Source organism: Delphinapterus leucas, chromosome 9, assembly GCF_059928025.1.
Source record: "Delphinapterus leucas isolate spDelLeu-1000000601 "Yukka" chromosome 9, BTC_Dleu_Yukka2, whole genome shotgun sequence".
In the NCBI taxonomy this organism is placed as follows: Eukaryota; Metazoa; Chordata; class Mammalia; order Artiodactyla; family Monodontidae; genus Delphinapterus; species Delphinapterus leucas.
This window is the reverse complement of record NC_143137.1, coordinates 5,593,416-5,609,928: the sequence shown is the minus strand read 5'-3', so window position 1 is coordinate 5,609,928 and position 16,513 is coordinate 5,593,416. Positions and strand designations below refer to the sequence as shown.

At 49.4% G+C, this 16,513-nt stretch overlaps 1 protein-coding gene across 2 annotated transcripts in view; it reads right to left on the bottom strand.

Annotated features, from left to right (window-relative positions):
• PRKAG2 (protein kinase AMP-activated non-catalytic subunit gamma 2) overlaps nt 1–16,513 on the bottom strand; it is a 282,124-nt gene that overhangs the window by 95,044 nt on the left and 170,567 nt on the right. For both annotated transcript variants that reach the window (XM_089917182.1, XM_022577268.2), the window contains exon 4: nt 12,578–12,789. In XM_089917182.1, the coding sequence (XP_089773308.1) occupies nt 12,578–12,789 (212 nt within the window). The remainder of the gene's footprint in view (nt 1–12,577; nt 12,790–16,513) is intronic.

The window sequence follows — 16,513 nt, the reverse complement described above, 5'->3', positions numbered from 1 at the left end:
GTTTGCCATCTTTTCGGCCGTTCTGATTCCTGGGCCTCTCGTGGGGGGGACTAGTGACTAACCCACTTGCCCTCCCCAGTGGGATGTGCCCCATGCACTTGGTGGGGGCAAAGCTCTACAGCCTGTTTCTTGCCTTTTTGAGGACTAGTCTCATTCTGCCACTTTGCACAGGACGTCTTAGCAACTAATTTGGGAGGTAGTAAAGGGAAGCTCAGGGACAGATTAGTCAGAAGCTGGCATTATTATTATTTTTTTTTTCTGAAAAAAGGTCAGGTAGTAAATATTTCAGGCTTTGAAGGCCACCCAGTCTCTGTTGCATCTACTCACGTCTGCTGTTGTAGCATGAAAGCAGCTAAAGAACACGTCTAAACGAATAATTGTGGCCACATATTAATAAAACTTTAATGACAAAAACAATGGGCCAGGTTTGGCCCATGGGCCAGAGTGTGCAAAGCCCTGAATTAGGGGTACGGGCTAAGATGCTGAGTCAGTGTGCAATGGATAGGCTGAGAGTCTGGGACGTCTCAAGAGGTAGCGAAAAACCAGAGCAAGAGCATGGGTTTTGGAACCCAATTGCCTTGGTTCAATTCAATTCAATTCAATTCAATTCAAGCCTAGCTCAGGAGCCCTTGGGTAACTTTACACAGATTATTTCATTTGATCCTTATCGCTATCCTGTGAACTAAACACGATCTTCCTTTCAAACAGAGGCACGGGGAGAGAGGCCTCGAAGGTTCAGGAGCTTGTAACTCCTTTCGCCAGCATATTCACATGCGTAAGACACACACGTCTTCAAAAGAAATGCCCTTCTGGAAGCCCCTCCAGCTACAGCCCTTGCTCACAGCTCGTCTTCAGGCCAAACTTCTTGACAAAGTTGTCCACGTTCTCTGTCCATCCTCTGTCATCTCACAGCCACTCAGCCACACCCTGCAAGGTGGCTTCTGCCCCTAGCTTAGAGAACTCGGTGACTGAGACACTTTTTTCAGCAGAGATACGTTTGGCCTGTTACTTACTTAGGTGACGTCCTTCACACCAGCCCAAGTGAGAGAAACAGATGATCGTGATGGATTCTGCCTCCTGGGAGAGATACCATTCGTATATCCTCGCTATTAACTCCGGCGTAGATCCCAACTCTGTGTGACACCAACATTTTAACCATTGCTTCTGCCAGGTGAAGGCGGGATTGCTCCTCCAGGGGGGAAATTTCAAGATGAATCCTAAGGTGGCCACTGTCGTGATGGCAGATTTAACCACGGGAAGGGTTGGCGCCATCATCCCAGACAGCAAAATAATCCACCACTGGAGATTTACATTTTTTTACCCCACGCTTGTATCTCCGTGATCACAACACTGCCAAGGGCAGAGCCGTGGGACCTGTGAGTCTTTCGAAACCGATCCCCCATCTGTTAGGTTGTGACCCATGAGGGAAGAGGTGGGAGGTGCTCCTCCAATGCTTTAGCTCAGGGTCCTGATTCTGCAGGACTTACTTCTTGCTGGGAGACTCTTGAGGGCAGGAATCATCTCAGCCACCTTTGAGTGCTCAGTGCCAGGCAAACGATAGGGTCTTGGGAAATAACTGTTGAAGGAATGAGTTCCTTCTTGGGTCCTTGGGGAGGTGACAGAAACAGGGCATTTATCAAGCGTTAAAAAAATGTTGAGGTAAAAAGACCCAATATCCTCTCCTTGGAGTTCAGCTACCCTGGGGAACAGAGTAAAGGAGAATCCCACAGACCCAGACCACTGCCCAGAATACGGGCCAAGCTCTCAGCCAAGTACATCTCTCTTACTTGGGCTCCGCCTTCTTTCCGCTCATGAAGTCAGGACACCAACACTGCAGGAACACAGGAGGAATGCTAGTGCTAATACCTCTTCTGGACAGCTAGCAGAATGTACATTCTCTGCCAGCCTCTCCAACACACAGACAGCACTTGTCTGAGTTCCAGCTCTCGTGATAACCAGTCCCATCTTGAATCAGTTCCCTCTGTAGCGCCTACTCCTTGATACAATGTGAATTTTTTTCAAACTATTTTTAAAGTATCTAATCTGTTGTGAGTAACAGACGATGGAACCGCTAGTTTGCCATTTCTGGGCAGATTGTCTTAACGTCAAGACCTTATTAGGTTACATAACCTGGTGTTTTAAATGGTAGACAGAAATATAAAACAAAGTAGTGCATAGAAAATTTTTAACTACTTCTTAATGTCCAGTGATTTGAAATATTTTTAGATGTTTAAAGGGCTTTTCTGGGATTTGCCTGGTGGTGCAGTGGATAAGACTCCACACTCCCAAGGCAGGGGCCCTGGGTTTGATCCCTGGTCAGGGAACTAGATCCCACATGCATGCTATAACTAAGAGTTTGCATGCCACAACTAAGGAGGCTGTGTGCCGCAACTAAGGAGCCCTGGAGCCACAACTAAGGAGCTCACGTGCCGCAATGAAGGAGCCCGCGAGCCGCAACTAAGAACTAGCGCTACCAAATAAATACGTAAATATTTTTAAAAAGGGCTTTTCCATCTTAAAAAAGGGGCTAATTATTCCAAATAGCAATCTTGAAAATTGGTTACTGATTTCTTTCCAAATTTTCATACTAGGAAAACTAGGGATCTTAGAGATTGATTCAGAGACAAGATGGTCAGTTTTTTAAAAGAGCCCAAAGTTCCTGAGTTTATTATCTATTCTTGACTCCACTGAATTGTTGCTTCCCCACATACGAGATCAAACAAGTATCAGTTATCTTTTGATACACAGCAGATCACCCCAAAGCTCAGGGGCTTGAGACAACAATTAATACTTTATTATCTGTTATGGGCTGAATTGTTTCCCCCCAGCCCCCCAAATTCATATGTTGAAGCCCTAACCCTCAATGGGATTGTATTTGGAGATAGGACCTTTAAAGAAGTAATTAAGGGGACTTCCCTGGTGGTGCAGTGGTTAAGAATCTGCCTGCCAATGCAGGGGACACAGGTTCGAGCCCTGGTCTGGGAAGATCCCACATGCCATGGAGCAACTAAGCCTGTGTGCCACAACTACAGAGCCTGCGCTCTAGAGCCCATGAACCACAACTACTGAGCCCACATGCCTAGAGCCTGTGCTCCAAAACGAAGAGTAGCCCCCATCTGCCACAACTAGAGAAAGCCCTTGCGCAGTAACGAAGACCCAACGTGGCCAAAAATGAAAAAAAAAAAAAAGAGAAAGAAGTAATTAAGGTCACATGAGGTCACAAGGGTGGGGCCCTAATCCAATAGAACTGGTGTCTTTGTAAGAGGAGGAAGAGACACCAGGGATGTGTGCGCTTGGAGGAAAGGCCAGGTGAGGACACAGAGAGATGATGGTCACCTGCACCCAAGGAGAGAGCCCTCAGGAGAAACCAAACCTGTCAACACCTTGATCTCGGACTTCTGGCCCCCAGAACTGTGAGAAATAAATTTCTGTTGTTTAAGTCACCCAGTCTGTGATATTTTGTTATGGCAGCCCCAGCAGACTAATACATTATGTCTTAATGGTTTCTGTGGATCAGTGGTTCATGAGCAGCTTGGCGGGTGGTCCTGGTGCAGGATCTCTTGCCAGGTGTCTAGTCGGGTTTGGGCTGGGGCTGTGGTCTCATCTGAAGGCTTGACTGGGGCTGGATGATCCACTTCCGTGGTGGCTCACTCCTACCGCTGGGATGCTGGTGCTGGTTGTTGGCTTGGGGCTTTAGTTCCTCTCCCCCTGGGCCTAATGAAACCTTTTTCATTCAGTCCCAACCAACCATCCTGAACCTTTTTCTTCAGTTCAATTACATATTAACTATATCATAGGAGAAATATGATAGCCCTTATTTTCACCCACCAGAATCTTGGTATCATAAATTGGAAGAATAGAGAATAAGTCCATGTATCAGAGGCTGTGATGTACAGTTGACCCTTAACAATGTGAGGGTTAGGGGTGCTGACCTTTCACACAGTGGAAAATCCAGTGTAACTTAAGTCAGCTCTACATATACATGGTTCCTCTATATCTGTGGTCATGTATCCAAGGATTCAACTGACCTCAGACTGTGCAGTACTGCAGTATTTACTGTTGACAAAAATCTGCATAGAAGTGTACCCATGCAGTTCAAACCTGCGGTGTTCAAGGGTCACCTGTACTACTCTGATCCCCTTTCAACAATGAAGGATTTTCCTCCAGCTGTTGGGAATCTGCCAATTGGTGACCCTCAACTATCAGCTAGGATGGCCCTTGGCTGAAGAGAGCTGCCTTGCCCAGGGTCAAGTCCCTTCTAGGACAGCTGTCATCTAATGACTGGTGATGATGGTATAAAGGTCTGGCTCCTTTGGCCCAACTTGGGGCCTCTCTGAGGAGCTCCCTGTGGTCTGCAGAGGACTTTGTTGAGACTGCACCACACCGCAACTTCTCCCTCTGTCCTTCTTCCCTCCTTCCCTCCTCCACAGGTGTTGATCCTAAGAGCACTTCCTAATAAACATCCTGCACTCTAATATCTATCTTAGATTCTCTATTGCTTGGGGAACACAAACTGCAGCAGTCTGCTTAACAGGAAGTTACTCTCGGAGAGGTTAGCCGTCTAAATTAGACTCCTTAAATATAGATAAATGAGCCTCTAGACTCGAGCACATTGTGTGTTCAACTGCAGATCCAGCTGCTGGAATCAAGTGATAAGACAGGAGGTATATTTCAAAACCGGCCCGCATCCTCCCCATCTCCCTGTGTCCATGCCCTCTGCAATGTGACTGTCACTTCCATTTCGTTCTGCGGGCCAAAGCAAGTCATAAGCCCAACCCAGATCCAAGGGGAGAGGACACAAATTCTACCCAGGATGGAGGAGCTACAGAGGGGCGGTTGTGAGCCCGGCCTCAAGAAGCCTGGTATGGGGCACCCTGTCTCGTGGAGCCCCGTCACGGTCATGAGAACACGTCCAGGCTAGCCGGTTGCAGGAGGAGACCACATGGAACAGAGACAAGCTGTTCTGGCTGAGGTCACTCTGGTCCAGCCAGTCCCCAAGTGACCTGCTAAGTGACCACAGATGTGTGAGTTAGCGCAGCTGAGCCAAGAAGAATGCCCAACCCAAACTGCTGGCCCGCAGAAGGGAGAGTTAAATAAAAGGCTGTTGTCCTGAACTGGGGGGAGGTTTGTTATTCAGCAATAGAAAAACGGATACAGTACCTACCCCTGCTGGTTACAGGAATCAAGCTGGCAAGAGAAGAAGAGCATGGAGACTCCAGGCTGCAACAGGTGTCTTAGGTTCCCTGTGACTAGTTTTGGGGACACCAAGTTGCTACAGGGGCTGCTGCTAATGGCCCAAACATGCAACCTCCTTACAGGACTGTCCTTGGGTGACAGGCCCCATCCCAGCTGCAGGTACATTTCCCTCATCCTGGGCATCCCATAGTTAAGGGCGCCGCCATATGAAGACACAAAAGCCCAGTTTCGGGGGCTTCCCTGGTGGCACAGAGGTTAAGAATCCACCCGCTAATACGGGGAACACGGGTTTGAGCCCTGGTCCGGGAAGATCCCACATGCCGTGGAGCAACTAAGCCCGTGTGCCACAACTACTGAACCTGCGCTCTAGAACCTGCGAGCCACAACTACTGAAGCCCACGCGCCTAGAGCCCGTGCTCCGCAGCAAGAGAAGCCACCGCAATGAGAAGCCCGTGCACCGCAACGAAGAGTAGCCCCGCTCACTGCAACTAGAGAAAGTACGGGCTCAGCAACAAAGACCCAATGCAGCCAAAAATAAATTAAAAAAAAAAAAAAAAAAGCCCAGTTTCCTTGCCTCGAGGCAGAGCAAATTCTGGTGCAGTTTACACTCCAGAGCTGCCCTGTTAACAGGCTGAGGCTAAATCTCATGTGAAACCATACCTTTGCTTTGTTTCTTCCCTTCCCTTGGTCCTGAGAGCTTTCTTCTGAGAGCACTCCTAATAAATAAACAAACTTGCATCTGAAACCCCGTCTCAGCCTCTGCTTCTGGGTACTCTGATTGAGGACACAGGTCAAGAGTGAAATTACTAGAAGAAAATGAGGGGGAGACGGGCGTGACTGCTGTAGAAAGGAAATGGGATCAGGACCGATCATTTGAATACCTTCACATCAAGTTTTCGACCCCACGGAAGAGGATTCTTCCATTGGTTCCAGACAAATACGCTCACCGTGTGCTCCCACCTCCTAAGGAAACTCACCCATTTCCTTTACAAGCCCAGATGTAACGCTTGCTTTTCCCCTTCTATCTTTAACTGCTCCCTTCCTACTAACTTGTTCCCTGTCAGTGTTTAAATCCTTATGGGGACAAACCATCACCTCCATTCTTCCAGCTACAGCCCCATCTCTTCCCCCTCGAAGTCAGGATTCTGGAAAGTCATCTACACTACAGGCCCACATCTTCACCTCTTAATCATTCACCCCACATCACACGGCTTCTGCTCCTGACCGTGCCCTTGAAACTATTCCTGCCAAGGCTACCGATGACCTCAGTCCTTACGGTCCATGGCCAGGAACGTCACTGATCACGCCCTCCAAGTGCATGAAACACAACGAAATACAGTTCTTGTGCTTCTGTGATACTGTGTTTGCCTGGTTTTCTGCCTACCTTCCAGGCAGTTCAGAATCCCCATCCTTTGTTTGTCCTTCAAATGCCCACGTTCTTCTGGCTTTCTTCTCAACCACCATACATCTCTCCGGATTATTTCATCTACTCTCATGGCACAAATTACCTTCTACATTCTGATGATTTAAAAATCTTAATTTCCAGGGGAGTTCCCTGGTGGCCTAGTGGTTAGGATTCCAGGCTTTCACTGCCGTGGCCCGGGTTCAATCCCTGGTTGGGGAACTGAGATGCTGCAAGCCGCATGGTGCGGTCAAAAAAATAAATATAAACAAACAAACAAATTAATTAAAATCTTAATTTTTAGCTCCAGACTCACATATCCAGTTGCCCTTTGGACACCTCTACTTAATTATCCCACGGGCACCTGTTGTACCAGCACCAGCCAACACACACCTGTGTCCACTTATACACACCTCCATGTGCTCACATACACACATGCACACACACACAGCCTGCTTCTCCTTCTCCTCTGTTCCCTATCCCAGCAAGTGCAACTACCACCCATCCAGTTTCCCAAGGCAAAACCTTCGGAATCGTCCTTGATTCTTCTCTTTTCTGCCCTCAACTAATCAATAACTACATCCCCAGTTCCTTTCAATTTGACGTCTTAAACAGCTCTCTACGTTTTAACACCAGCCCCCTTCTTTCCACTGTCAGCTGCCACCAGGCCCAGATCATTTCACACTGCATCTCATCTGAGCCCCTGCTGTACCCAAATCCAATCTAATTTCCACACCCCACCGGAGGGACCATCCTAAAATGCAGAGCTGATTATTGCTCTCTGCTGCTGCTGCTAAAAACGTCCACTTCCTTCCTCTGGGATTGTTTTTTTAATTAATTAGTTAGTTAATTTTTGGCTGTGCTGGGTCTTCGTTGCTGTGCGCGGGTTTTCTCTAGATGCAGTGAGGAGGGGCTGCTCTTCATTGCGCTGCGTGGGCTTCTCATTGCAGTGGCTTCTCCTGTTGCGGAGCACAGGCTCTGGGTGTGCGGGCTTTAGTAGTCGTGGCACGCGGGCTCAGTAGTTGCGGCTCGTGGGCTCCAGAGCGCAGGCTCAGTAGTCGTGGCTCATGGGCCCTAGAGCGCAGGCTCAGTAGTTGTGGCGCATGGGCTCAGTAGCTGTGGCATGCAGGCTCAGTAGTCGTGGCTCGCAGGCTCTAGAGAACAGGCTCAGTAGTTGTGGCACACGGGCTTAGTTGCTCCGCGGCGTGTGGGATCTTCCCGGATCGGGGCTCGAACCCGTGTCCCCTGCGTTGGCAGGCGGATCCCTAACCTCTGCACCACCCGGGAAGCCCTGGGCCTGGCGTTTGTGCTCACGCTGGACTGGAGATTTTCTCCCATGAGAACTACTCAGGCTCTATCGAATATTCTATTACGACTATTTCCCTGTTTGTGGCCCCCCAATAGACAGGAGCTCCTTCCTTTGTTCAGTGAGTCCTCAGCTATTTACCGAACCCCTCCCTTGCAAAATGTGCTGTTAATAAATGGTGAACAAAATGAACACTGTCCCTGCCTCATAAGAGCCGCTTACGTACTTGTCATCCCATCAGCCTTTCCGAGCACAGTGTCTGGCACCGGGCGGTTGCTTCATAAATATTTGCTGAGTAAATAAATGATAAAATGAGCGCTGTCTACTAAAGACTAATTCATTACCCTCATCCCCTCTCCAATTTTAGAATAAAATTCATGGGAACAAAGTTTATAAAAGTGATTATAAAAGGGATTTTATAAAAGTGATCCGCTTTGATAAAAGTCAGTGTTTACAGAGAGCATCTTTTTATTCCAAAAGGCAGAGATGAATTATATCTAAATATTTTCAGGCTGATAGACGTCTTTAAGCAGCTCACATTCCTCTATAAAGATTATGCCAGTAACGGAATGCATGAAATCAGCTAAACTCTTAAGGAACTTAGCACATAAGGACAGTCAACATAATCCAATTAGACAGAAACACTTAAATGAACTTGAATCCATCACCAGCCCTGCTGCCAAGGGCTGCTGAAAGCAGAGACCTGGGCCAAACTACAGCTGCAGGGGCTGTGACCAACATGCCGAAGAAGCTCCTGGAGGCCTTGTGGGATAAAACTCACACATGATGAAGGCCCCTGTTTAATGTCTGTAGCCAGTGGGGACCCTGTCTTCCAATTTTGAAACAGATCATTTCAGAACATAAGTGTTTTGGTTTTGATTTTCTGATTTGATTTTGATTCCGATTTGATTGTGATTTTCTGAAGCTCAAACTATATAAACATTGCAGTGTTGACTCGATCATTAAAAAAAAAAGTGGTGAAAGGATACAACCGAAAGTGTCTCTAATTCATAATAATTAAAGGATTGCTCAATCAGCATTAATAGTATATTAGAATAATCAAATACGTATTATGTGAAGGTATAATGGGCATAATGATATATTTTGAGACTATAGAGATTTACTATCATTAACTGATATATACAGATGTGTAGGGTTTTCTAAAATTGTATTTATAACCTATATATAGGTAAAACTAAGTGCGTTAATTGTTTTGTACATATGTGCTGCTAAACGCGTCTTAAAATAAATTTTGAATATAGTTTCTAAAATAGACAGCTACCATCCCCATGTCACTTATTTTTACCAAATTGCCTAGAAGCACCTCTTAATAGATTGTACAAGGTGAACTTTGTAAAATGATCATGGACAATAAGGTATATGGAGTCCAAATAACTGTGGCCTCCTAAATCATGAAAAAGAACTGTGGTAAAATATACTTAACATAAAATTCATCCTTTTAACCATTTTTAAGAGTACAATTCAGTGGCATCAAGTACATTAATATGGTTGTGTGACCATCGCCACCATCACCTTCAGAACTTTTTTCATCTTCCCAAACTGAAACTCTGTCCCCATTAAACACTGACTCCCCATTTCTCCCCATCCAGACCCTGGTGACCACCATTTTGCTTTCTGTCTCTATGAACCTGACGGCTCTAGGGACCTCCTATAAGTGGAATCATACGACATCGGTCCTTTTAAGACTGGTGTATTTCACTTAGCATAACGTCCTCAAGGTTCATCCACGTTGTAGCGTCCGTCAGGATTTCCTTTCCTTTTCAAGGCTGAATACTATTCCATTGTATGTTTCCATCATGTTTATCCATCCATGACATCTGCACGGTTGTTAAAACTTCACGGTGCTATCAGTTCCACCAGTCTGTTTGTGGAATCGCAGGCTCTGACCAGGGCACAGGGTCCGTGCCCACCGCTGAGTACGGGATACCGCCGAGAACCCCTCCTCCCTGGCCCCAGAACCGCCTCAGAAAGCCTGGAAGGGCCCAGGCTCGCTGGTTTTCACCAAGAGCTTCATAGTTGTGTGGTATGAACAGTTAAGAATATCACTTTCTAGTCACAATTGGGGTGGGGGCAGGGCACAGTGGGCAGACCCAGAACGCCCTCTGGATTCTCTCTCACTTAAACTGGGAGAGGCTGTCCCGAGCACAGAACTTCTGCAATCACGGAAAAACCCTGTGTCTGCGTCCGTACCATCACTTCAAATGATCTAAAGTCGAAATGACCGTCTCCTCGTCCATGCAGTGTCTCTTCTTACACGGGGTTAACCTGTCAGTTATCCCTGGTCCATGAGAAGAAGCCAACATTTTGAGACTTGATGCTTCTCGACCAGTCGCTTCCCTCTTGGCTCCCTCCTCTGGTCTCCTCCCTCCTCCCCCAGGGTTTCTGTCCCAGACCTCCTGGCCCACTGGCCTCTCGGCAGGTTTGGCACAAGGTGGAAGGCAGGAAGCAGTGGAGACGCCAGACTTTCTACCCCTCTGCCTCGCATGGCATCTCTGGCCAGTGGCTGCTTCTCCTCTGCAGTTCCAGCTCCTGCCAGGCAGACACACTGGTTCCACCTCCCATCTGATGGGCTCCCAACACGTCCCTCCAGCCCGAGGGGAGTAGTGGCTTCCTGCTTTTGATCATCTTTGGGTTGCCGCATCATTCCTTTTTTGGATATATTTGTTCTATTATCTCTATGACCAAATCTCTTTGCTAAATGCCTGGGAAAACAGAAACCTCTAGATCTTTTCTCATTCATACCCAAGAACACGGATGACCTTCCTCCTGGGCCCTTAGCTGTAAGCGGCCAAGGCCTGCACCTCTCCACGTCTCTAGTGAGCGGTCCTCTGGTCCCCAATCTCTGCCAGATGCCCACCTCCCAGAGACAGCCCCCCACCCCCAGCTCCTACCCTATGCTACACGTCACACTCCTTCCCACCCCAGGCCATGGTTAATTTTCTTTTCCAGGAGGCCCTCCCCTCCCCTCTCCCCTTATTTAGACCCTACAATCACCCAAGGCTTCCTTGCCCTTATCAGACCACAGTATTTTCCCTTTCCCATCCCCTGCAGTGTGGACTATTTGTTTCACTCCAGATGCCCACCCAACCTACTTTCCGCTTTTATTGAACTGTTTTATCTGAGTGCTATTCTGTTCCCAGTAAGACTGTAAGCCCTAGAGGGCGGAGACAACACCTTGCATTTTATTCCTCGGCACTTAAAACAATACTCTGCTAAGCTTGCACCTAATAAAATAACCATCAGAGGAGCAAGGAGAAGAGTCACAGTAGGTTCTCTGCATGACAAACACATCTTCTTTCTCCCCAGAGGTAGCAACTGTTATGGTTGGATGGTGTCCCCCCAAACGCTATGCTGAGGTCCTGACCACTGATACCTGTGAAGGCGACCTTATTTGGAAATCAGGTCTTTGCAGAGGTCATCAAGAAGCGGTCGTACTGAGTTGGGTTGGGCCCTCATCCAACACGACTGCTGTTCCCATAAGAGTTTAAAACTGGACACAAACAGAGACAGAGGGAAGACAGCCACGTGAAGATGGAGGTGGAGTGACGCTGCCACAATCCAAGAAAATCCCGGGGCTACCGGAAGCTGGGAGAGGCCAGGAAATACCCTCCCCCCCCCAGAGATTGCAGAGGGAACGTGGTCCTGCCGAAACCTTGATTGCCCCCTTCCAGCCTCTCCAGAACCGTGAGACAATAGCCTCCTGTTGTTTTAAGCCCCCCAGTTTGTGCCCCTTTGTTACGGCAGCCGCAGGGAGCTAACACCACAGCTGAATAAAATAGTTACATCCATCCGGAGAGACTCCACCGATACGGGCCTCGGGTCCTTGCTGGGCACAGGAATGATAATGAGGGTCTGTGGTAGCCAACACGAACTAGGGGGCGGTGATGGTGGTCCCCACACGCAGGGCCCACGGTGTTGAAATGCAGAGTGTTTAAGCGCTGGTGCTAAGCCAGCTTCTTCCATCCATACCCACGAGTCCCAATCCTCCGAAGGATGCAAAGACACCTGTTTCACCATCCCACTCTGCTTTGAAAGGTTCACCTTTCCGAGAATGCTTCCCAAGTCAAATGATGTCAGACTTTAAATCTTTAAAACCTAGAATAGAATTTCTACAAAAAAACAATTTTTTGGCTTTGCCTATGACTTTTTACTTTAGTAACCCAATCAAGATAAATTCAAAGAAAGCTTTTAATGACTGATTTTTAAAAAGAAGCTAAGAGGGCTTCCCTGGTGGCGCAGTGGTTGAGAGTCCGCCTGCCGACCCAGGGGACGCGGGTTCGTGCCCCGGTCCGGGAAGATCCCACATGCCGCGGAGCGGCTGGGCCTGTGAGCCATGGCCGCTGAGCCTGCGCATCCGGAGCCTGTGCTCCGCAACGGGAGAGGCCACAGCAGTGAGAGGCCCGCGTACCACAAAAAAAAAAAAAAGAAGCTAAGAGAGCAAAAAGCTTTTTCTGATCATGTTCCAGATGTTACCATTCATTTGGTTTCCATTTGCCTACTGTGCTCTCGCCACTTTTTTCTCAGTTTGTGATTCATGATAAAATGTACCAAAAATGTCACAGGAGTGCACAGCTTTAGTTTCAGCTGTGTACAGACTCTGCCCTCCCTCCCATAGCTGGCGGCCCGGCCCCCAGGAGAAGGCCCAGACTTACAGATTTGGAGGGAGAATGGTGTGTTGGCGATGCTGACGGAGGCCTGGCTGAACTCTGGAAGGAGGACGGGCAGAACCTCTGGCCTGTGTCCGGAGGGGAAGAGGAGGCATAGATGCGATTTTCCAGTCGCTCAGGCTCATGCTTATAGGATTCGAGAGGAAACGTGTGCTGCTTGGCCACTTGGGTGGGTGTTGATGGAGAGGAAGAGAGGCCTGAAGTTGAGGAGGAAACCACACAGGGCCGTTAGAAATCTGGCTGACACAGGGAAAGGGGCTTCCATCTACAAGGGCCAAAAATCTCAAATGGCAGGAATATAAAAGATCAAATTCTGAATACTGGGGACAAGCTAGTAGACAATGACTTCTAATCCCTTAGAATCAGCTGTGCCCAGAAATCCCCTCGACATCCGACTTGAGTCGCGGGCAGAGCCCCCTTGCTGTGAAGGGGCCATACAGAAGCTGTCGGGGTTAAAGACTTCTTACACACACACTTCGGAGGCTATTTTCTGCCACTGAGTCCAAGACCATTGGATCTCCCCTCCTCCCCTACAGAGCATGGTGCCAAGAGCACACGGAGGGGAACCCATATTACTCGAGACGAGACATAAGGAAGTTCATGAAGTATTCAGCAGAGACAAAGGTCAGGGTTGCAGACGTCACCTGACAACATACACCGGGGACCAGACGAGACACGCTGTTATTGTCAAAATGTGCCACGTGAAGGTGGTCACCGTGAGTGTGCAGCAGTGAGAATCACCATGAAGATGCACGCTGGGGGCGGCTTCGGGAAGGAAGGAGCCTTGCAGAGTGAAGACTCAGATAGACAGGAACCAGGAGGAAGCGGGTGGGGATCGGTGACCAAGGAACTGCAAGGAGGCTGGGGACAGGAGTCTGCCAGAGTGACAGGCCGTCCACTTCGACAGGGTTGGTACAATCCTGGGGGCCTTTCTCACTCACACCTAGCTGACTACACCATAAGATCATTGTTATGAGCTGAATGGTGTTCCCCCACCCCCAGAGAGCTATGTTAAAGTCTTAACCTCCGGTACCTATGAATGTGACCTTATTTGGAAATAAGGTCTTTGCAGATGGAATCAAGCTGAGATTATACTGGAGTAGTTTGGGCTCTTAACTCTATGTGTAGTGTCCTTATAAGAGGAGAAGACACACACACACACACACACACACACACACACACACACACACACAGAGGAGAAGGCCATGTGATGACAGAGGCAGAGATCAGAGTGACGCCTCTGTGAGTCAAGGAACACCAAGCGCTGCTGGCGACCATCAGAAGCTAGAAGAGTGGAGGAAGGTGATCAAAGGGTACAAATTACCAGTTATAAGATAAATAAGTACCAGGGATGTCGTGTACAAAATGACGACTGCAGTCAACACTGCTGTATGACATACAGGACAGTTGTTAAGAAAGTAAATCCTGAGCGCTCGTCACAGGGAGAAAAGTTCTTTTCCTTTTTCTTTTCTTTTTATTGTTTCTATAGAAATGAGGGATGTTAGCCGACCCACTGTGATCATGATTTCACAATACACGCAAATCAAAGTATCGTGCTGTATGCCTTAAACGTATACAGAGATGCGTATCAATTATTTCTCCACAAAACTGGAAGAAGGCAAAAAGAAGCTAGAAGAGGCGAGGAGGGATTTGATCCAGAGTCTCAGAGAGAGCGTGGCCCTCCTGACACGTTGGTTTCAGACTTCCAGCCTCTGGAGCCGTGAGAGAAAAAAACTTGTCGTTTTATGCCACCCAGTTTGTGGTACTTTGTTACGGCAGCTCTAGGAAATGAATACAATAATTGCCTGATATTGATTTGTTTTCTAAGATCAGACTCTGGATTTGAGTCTGATCTCTCACATTTATAGGTAACTGAATAAAATTTTTATTTTAAATTGGTTATTTAAAAATACTTAATCACGCAAGCCAAAGCAAAGACATCAGTAGACATGGTCCAAGGGCCATCCTCTCGTTCTTTCTGACCTTGACAAAGACTGGTCAGCCTACGAGCCACCAGCCTGGGGCTCTTTCTCTGTGCCGCTCTGTGCCACGTCCTCTCATGCCATCGCTGTGCACACACACCCCAGAGCGGCTGCCTAACTCATCCCATCTCCCTCCTGCTGACTCTGCGGCCCTAGGAGCCTCCCAGCCCTGAACTCAGCACATTTCGTCTGTACCGAGCGCTACCAGAGTGAACAACGAGCTGCCTGCTTCACACCAAACCAAATGTAAAGTATGGAATTCTCTCCCCGCTCCCCGCCCCTCCCCCCGGCCCCCAAACGCATCATTGGCCCAGAGCTGTCCTGGCCCAGGGGCAGGTGCTTGGGCCCAGAGCTGTCCTGGGCCAGGGGCAGGTGCTTGGTCAATGCCGGCCCCCAACAGGCAGAGAAAGAGAAGGGGGCAGGGCCAGGGCTCAAGCTCAGTTGGCATCTTCCCTCCCATATTTCCCAGGCAGACGCATTGGGAGAGCAACCAGGTAAAGGAGGAGTGTCATTTTCCAGGGACCCCGTATCCCACGGAACCACGCCAAGTGGGGATCCCTGCCTCCCGGGCCCCAGGCTGACCTGGGGGGAGCTCCAGGTGAAATCAGGAGGTAGAATGCTGTCACCACGGTTTTGAAGGTCTCCAGACTTATGACGTGAAAGGCCCCTAAGAGCAAAGGCCCCAAAGGTCTTGAGAAGCAAGGCCCGTTTGGAGATGGGGCTGGGGGAGTGAGGAGGGGAGGACGGAGACTGGGGACCCCGAGCAGCTGGAGATCTGATGGTCCAGCAGCTCTGCAGGGGGAGATGAAGGTGCTCTGGCAGGCAGGCCAGACTGTGGGTGATACCCACGGAGCAGGAGTGAGGCCACGTGCCAGGCTGGGGCGGGCCCGAGCCTCTCAGGGGGCTGTGCCGGATGGGAGAAGGAAGCCCTCGGGCTGCTTTGTTTGTGGACGGGCACCTCGCGGGCCTCAGGCCCCAGGGGTGGTGGTGTGGCCTTCACTGGCTCCTGTGACAGCCCGCGTAGGCGCCACGGTCCAGCGGGAAACGTCCTGGTCCCTGCTCCCAACTCTCGCCTGGGCCACTGGACACAGAGGCCCTTCCTGTGCTTTCTTTGGGGTGTTCCCTGCATTCGGGGTTTGTGCTGCAGACCGAACAGAGGGGGAAAGAGAGCTGGACTGAGGGGGGTGGCTCTTAGGCTCAAAAGCCTGTGCCACTGACCACATCCTGACAACCCGCAGGGACCCCTCAGGCGGAGCCCCTCGGGGGCCTGAGTTCTTCACATAAAGGACAAGCAGCCCCAGTGATCTCCGCACCCTCAGCCAGCAGCAAAAATCACCAGGGTGGGGTGGACCCTACTCTGTCTCGCAGGGCTCAGTCTAGACCCGTCCCCATCTGGCAGCAACCCTGCTCCAGGCCCGCGGGGGAATTTTCTGAGGCCAGAGGAAATCAGTGCCCCTGAGGGGTCATTTCGGCAGCATCTCTCACGACTACAAACACAAGTTCTTCCCCAGCCATTCTGCTACTGGGCATTCGTGCGTCAGACGTATTCGTGTCGGCACTAACCAGCCAGTGTCTGGGGTCATCCACCTCCCTGGTGCTTCAGAGCAGAGCTTGAGACACAGGTGCTCACCAGCAGGAAGAGGCTACATAACGCACTGCACGTCCACAGCCTTCTTCCCTACGGAACACGGCAAGCCCCACCGTCCTTCTCATCTCCCAGACAGAGGGGTAAGTGAAGGAAGCAAACCGCAGAGCCGTCTGCATAGAAGGATCCATTTAGAGTTTCACAGACGGGGAAGAACCTGTACACCTGCATCCCGCTGTCTGCACTCGCCCAGAGTGCCTGGGAGGATCTGGAAACACGGGCTGCATCTGGTGATGGGAACGACCGGCAGGGAAGAGGATCACGGAGGGCCCTTTGCTATCCTTCAATATGATG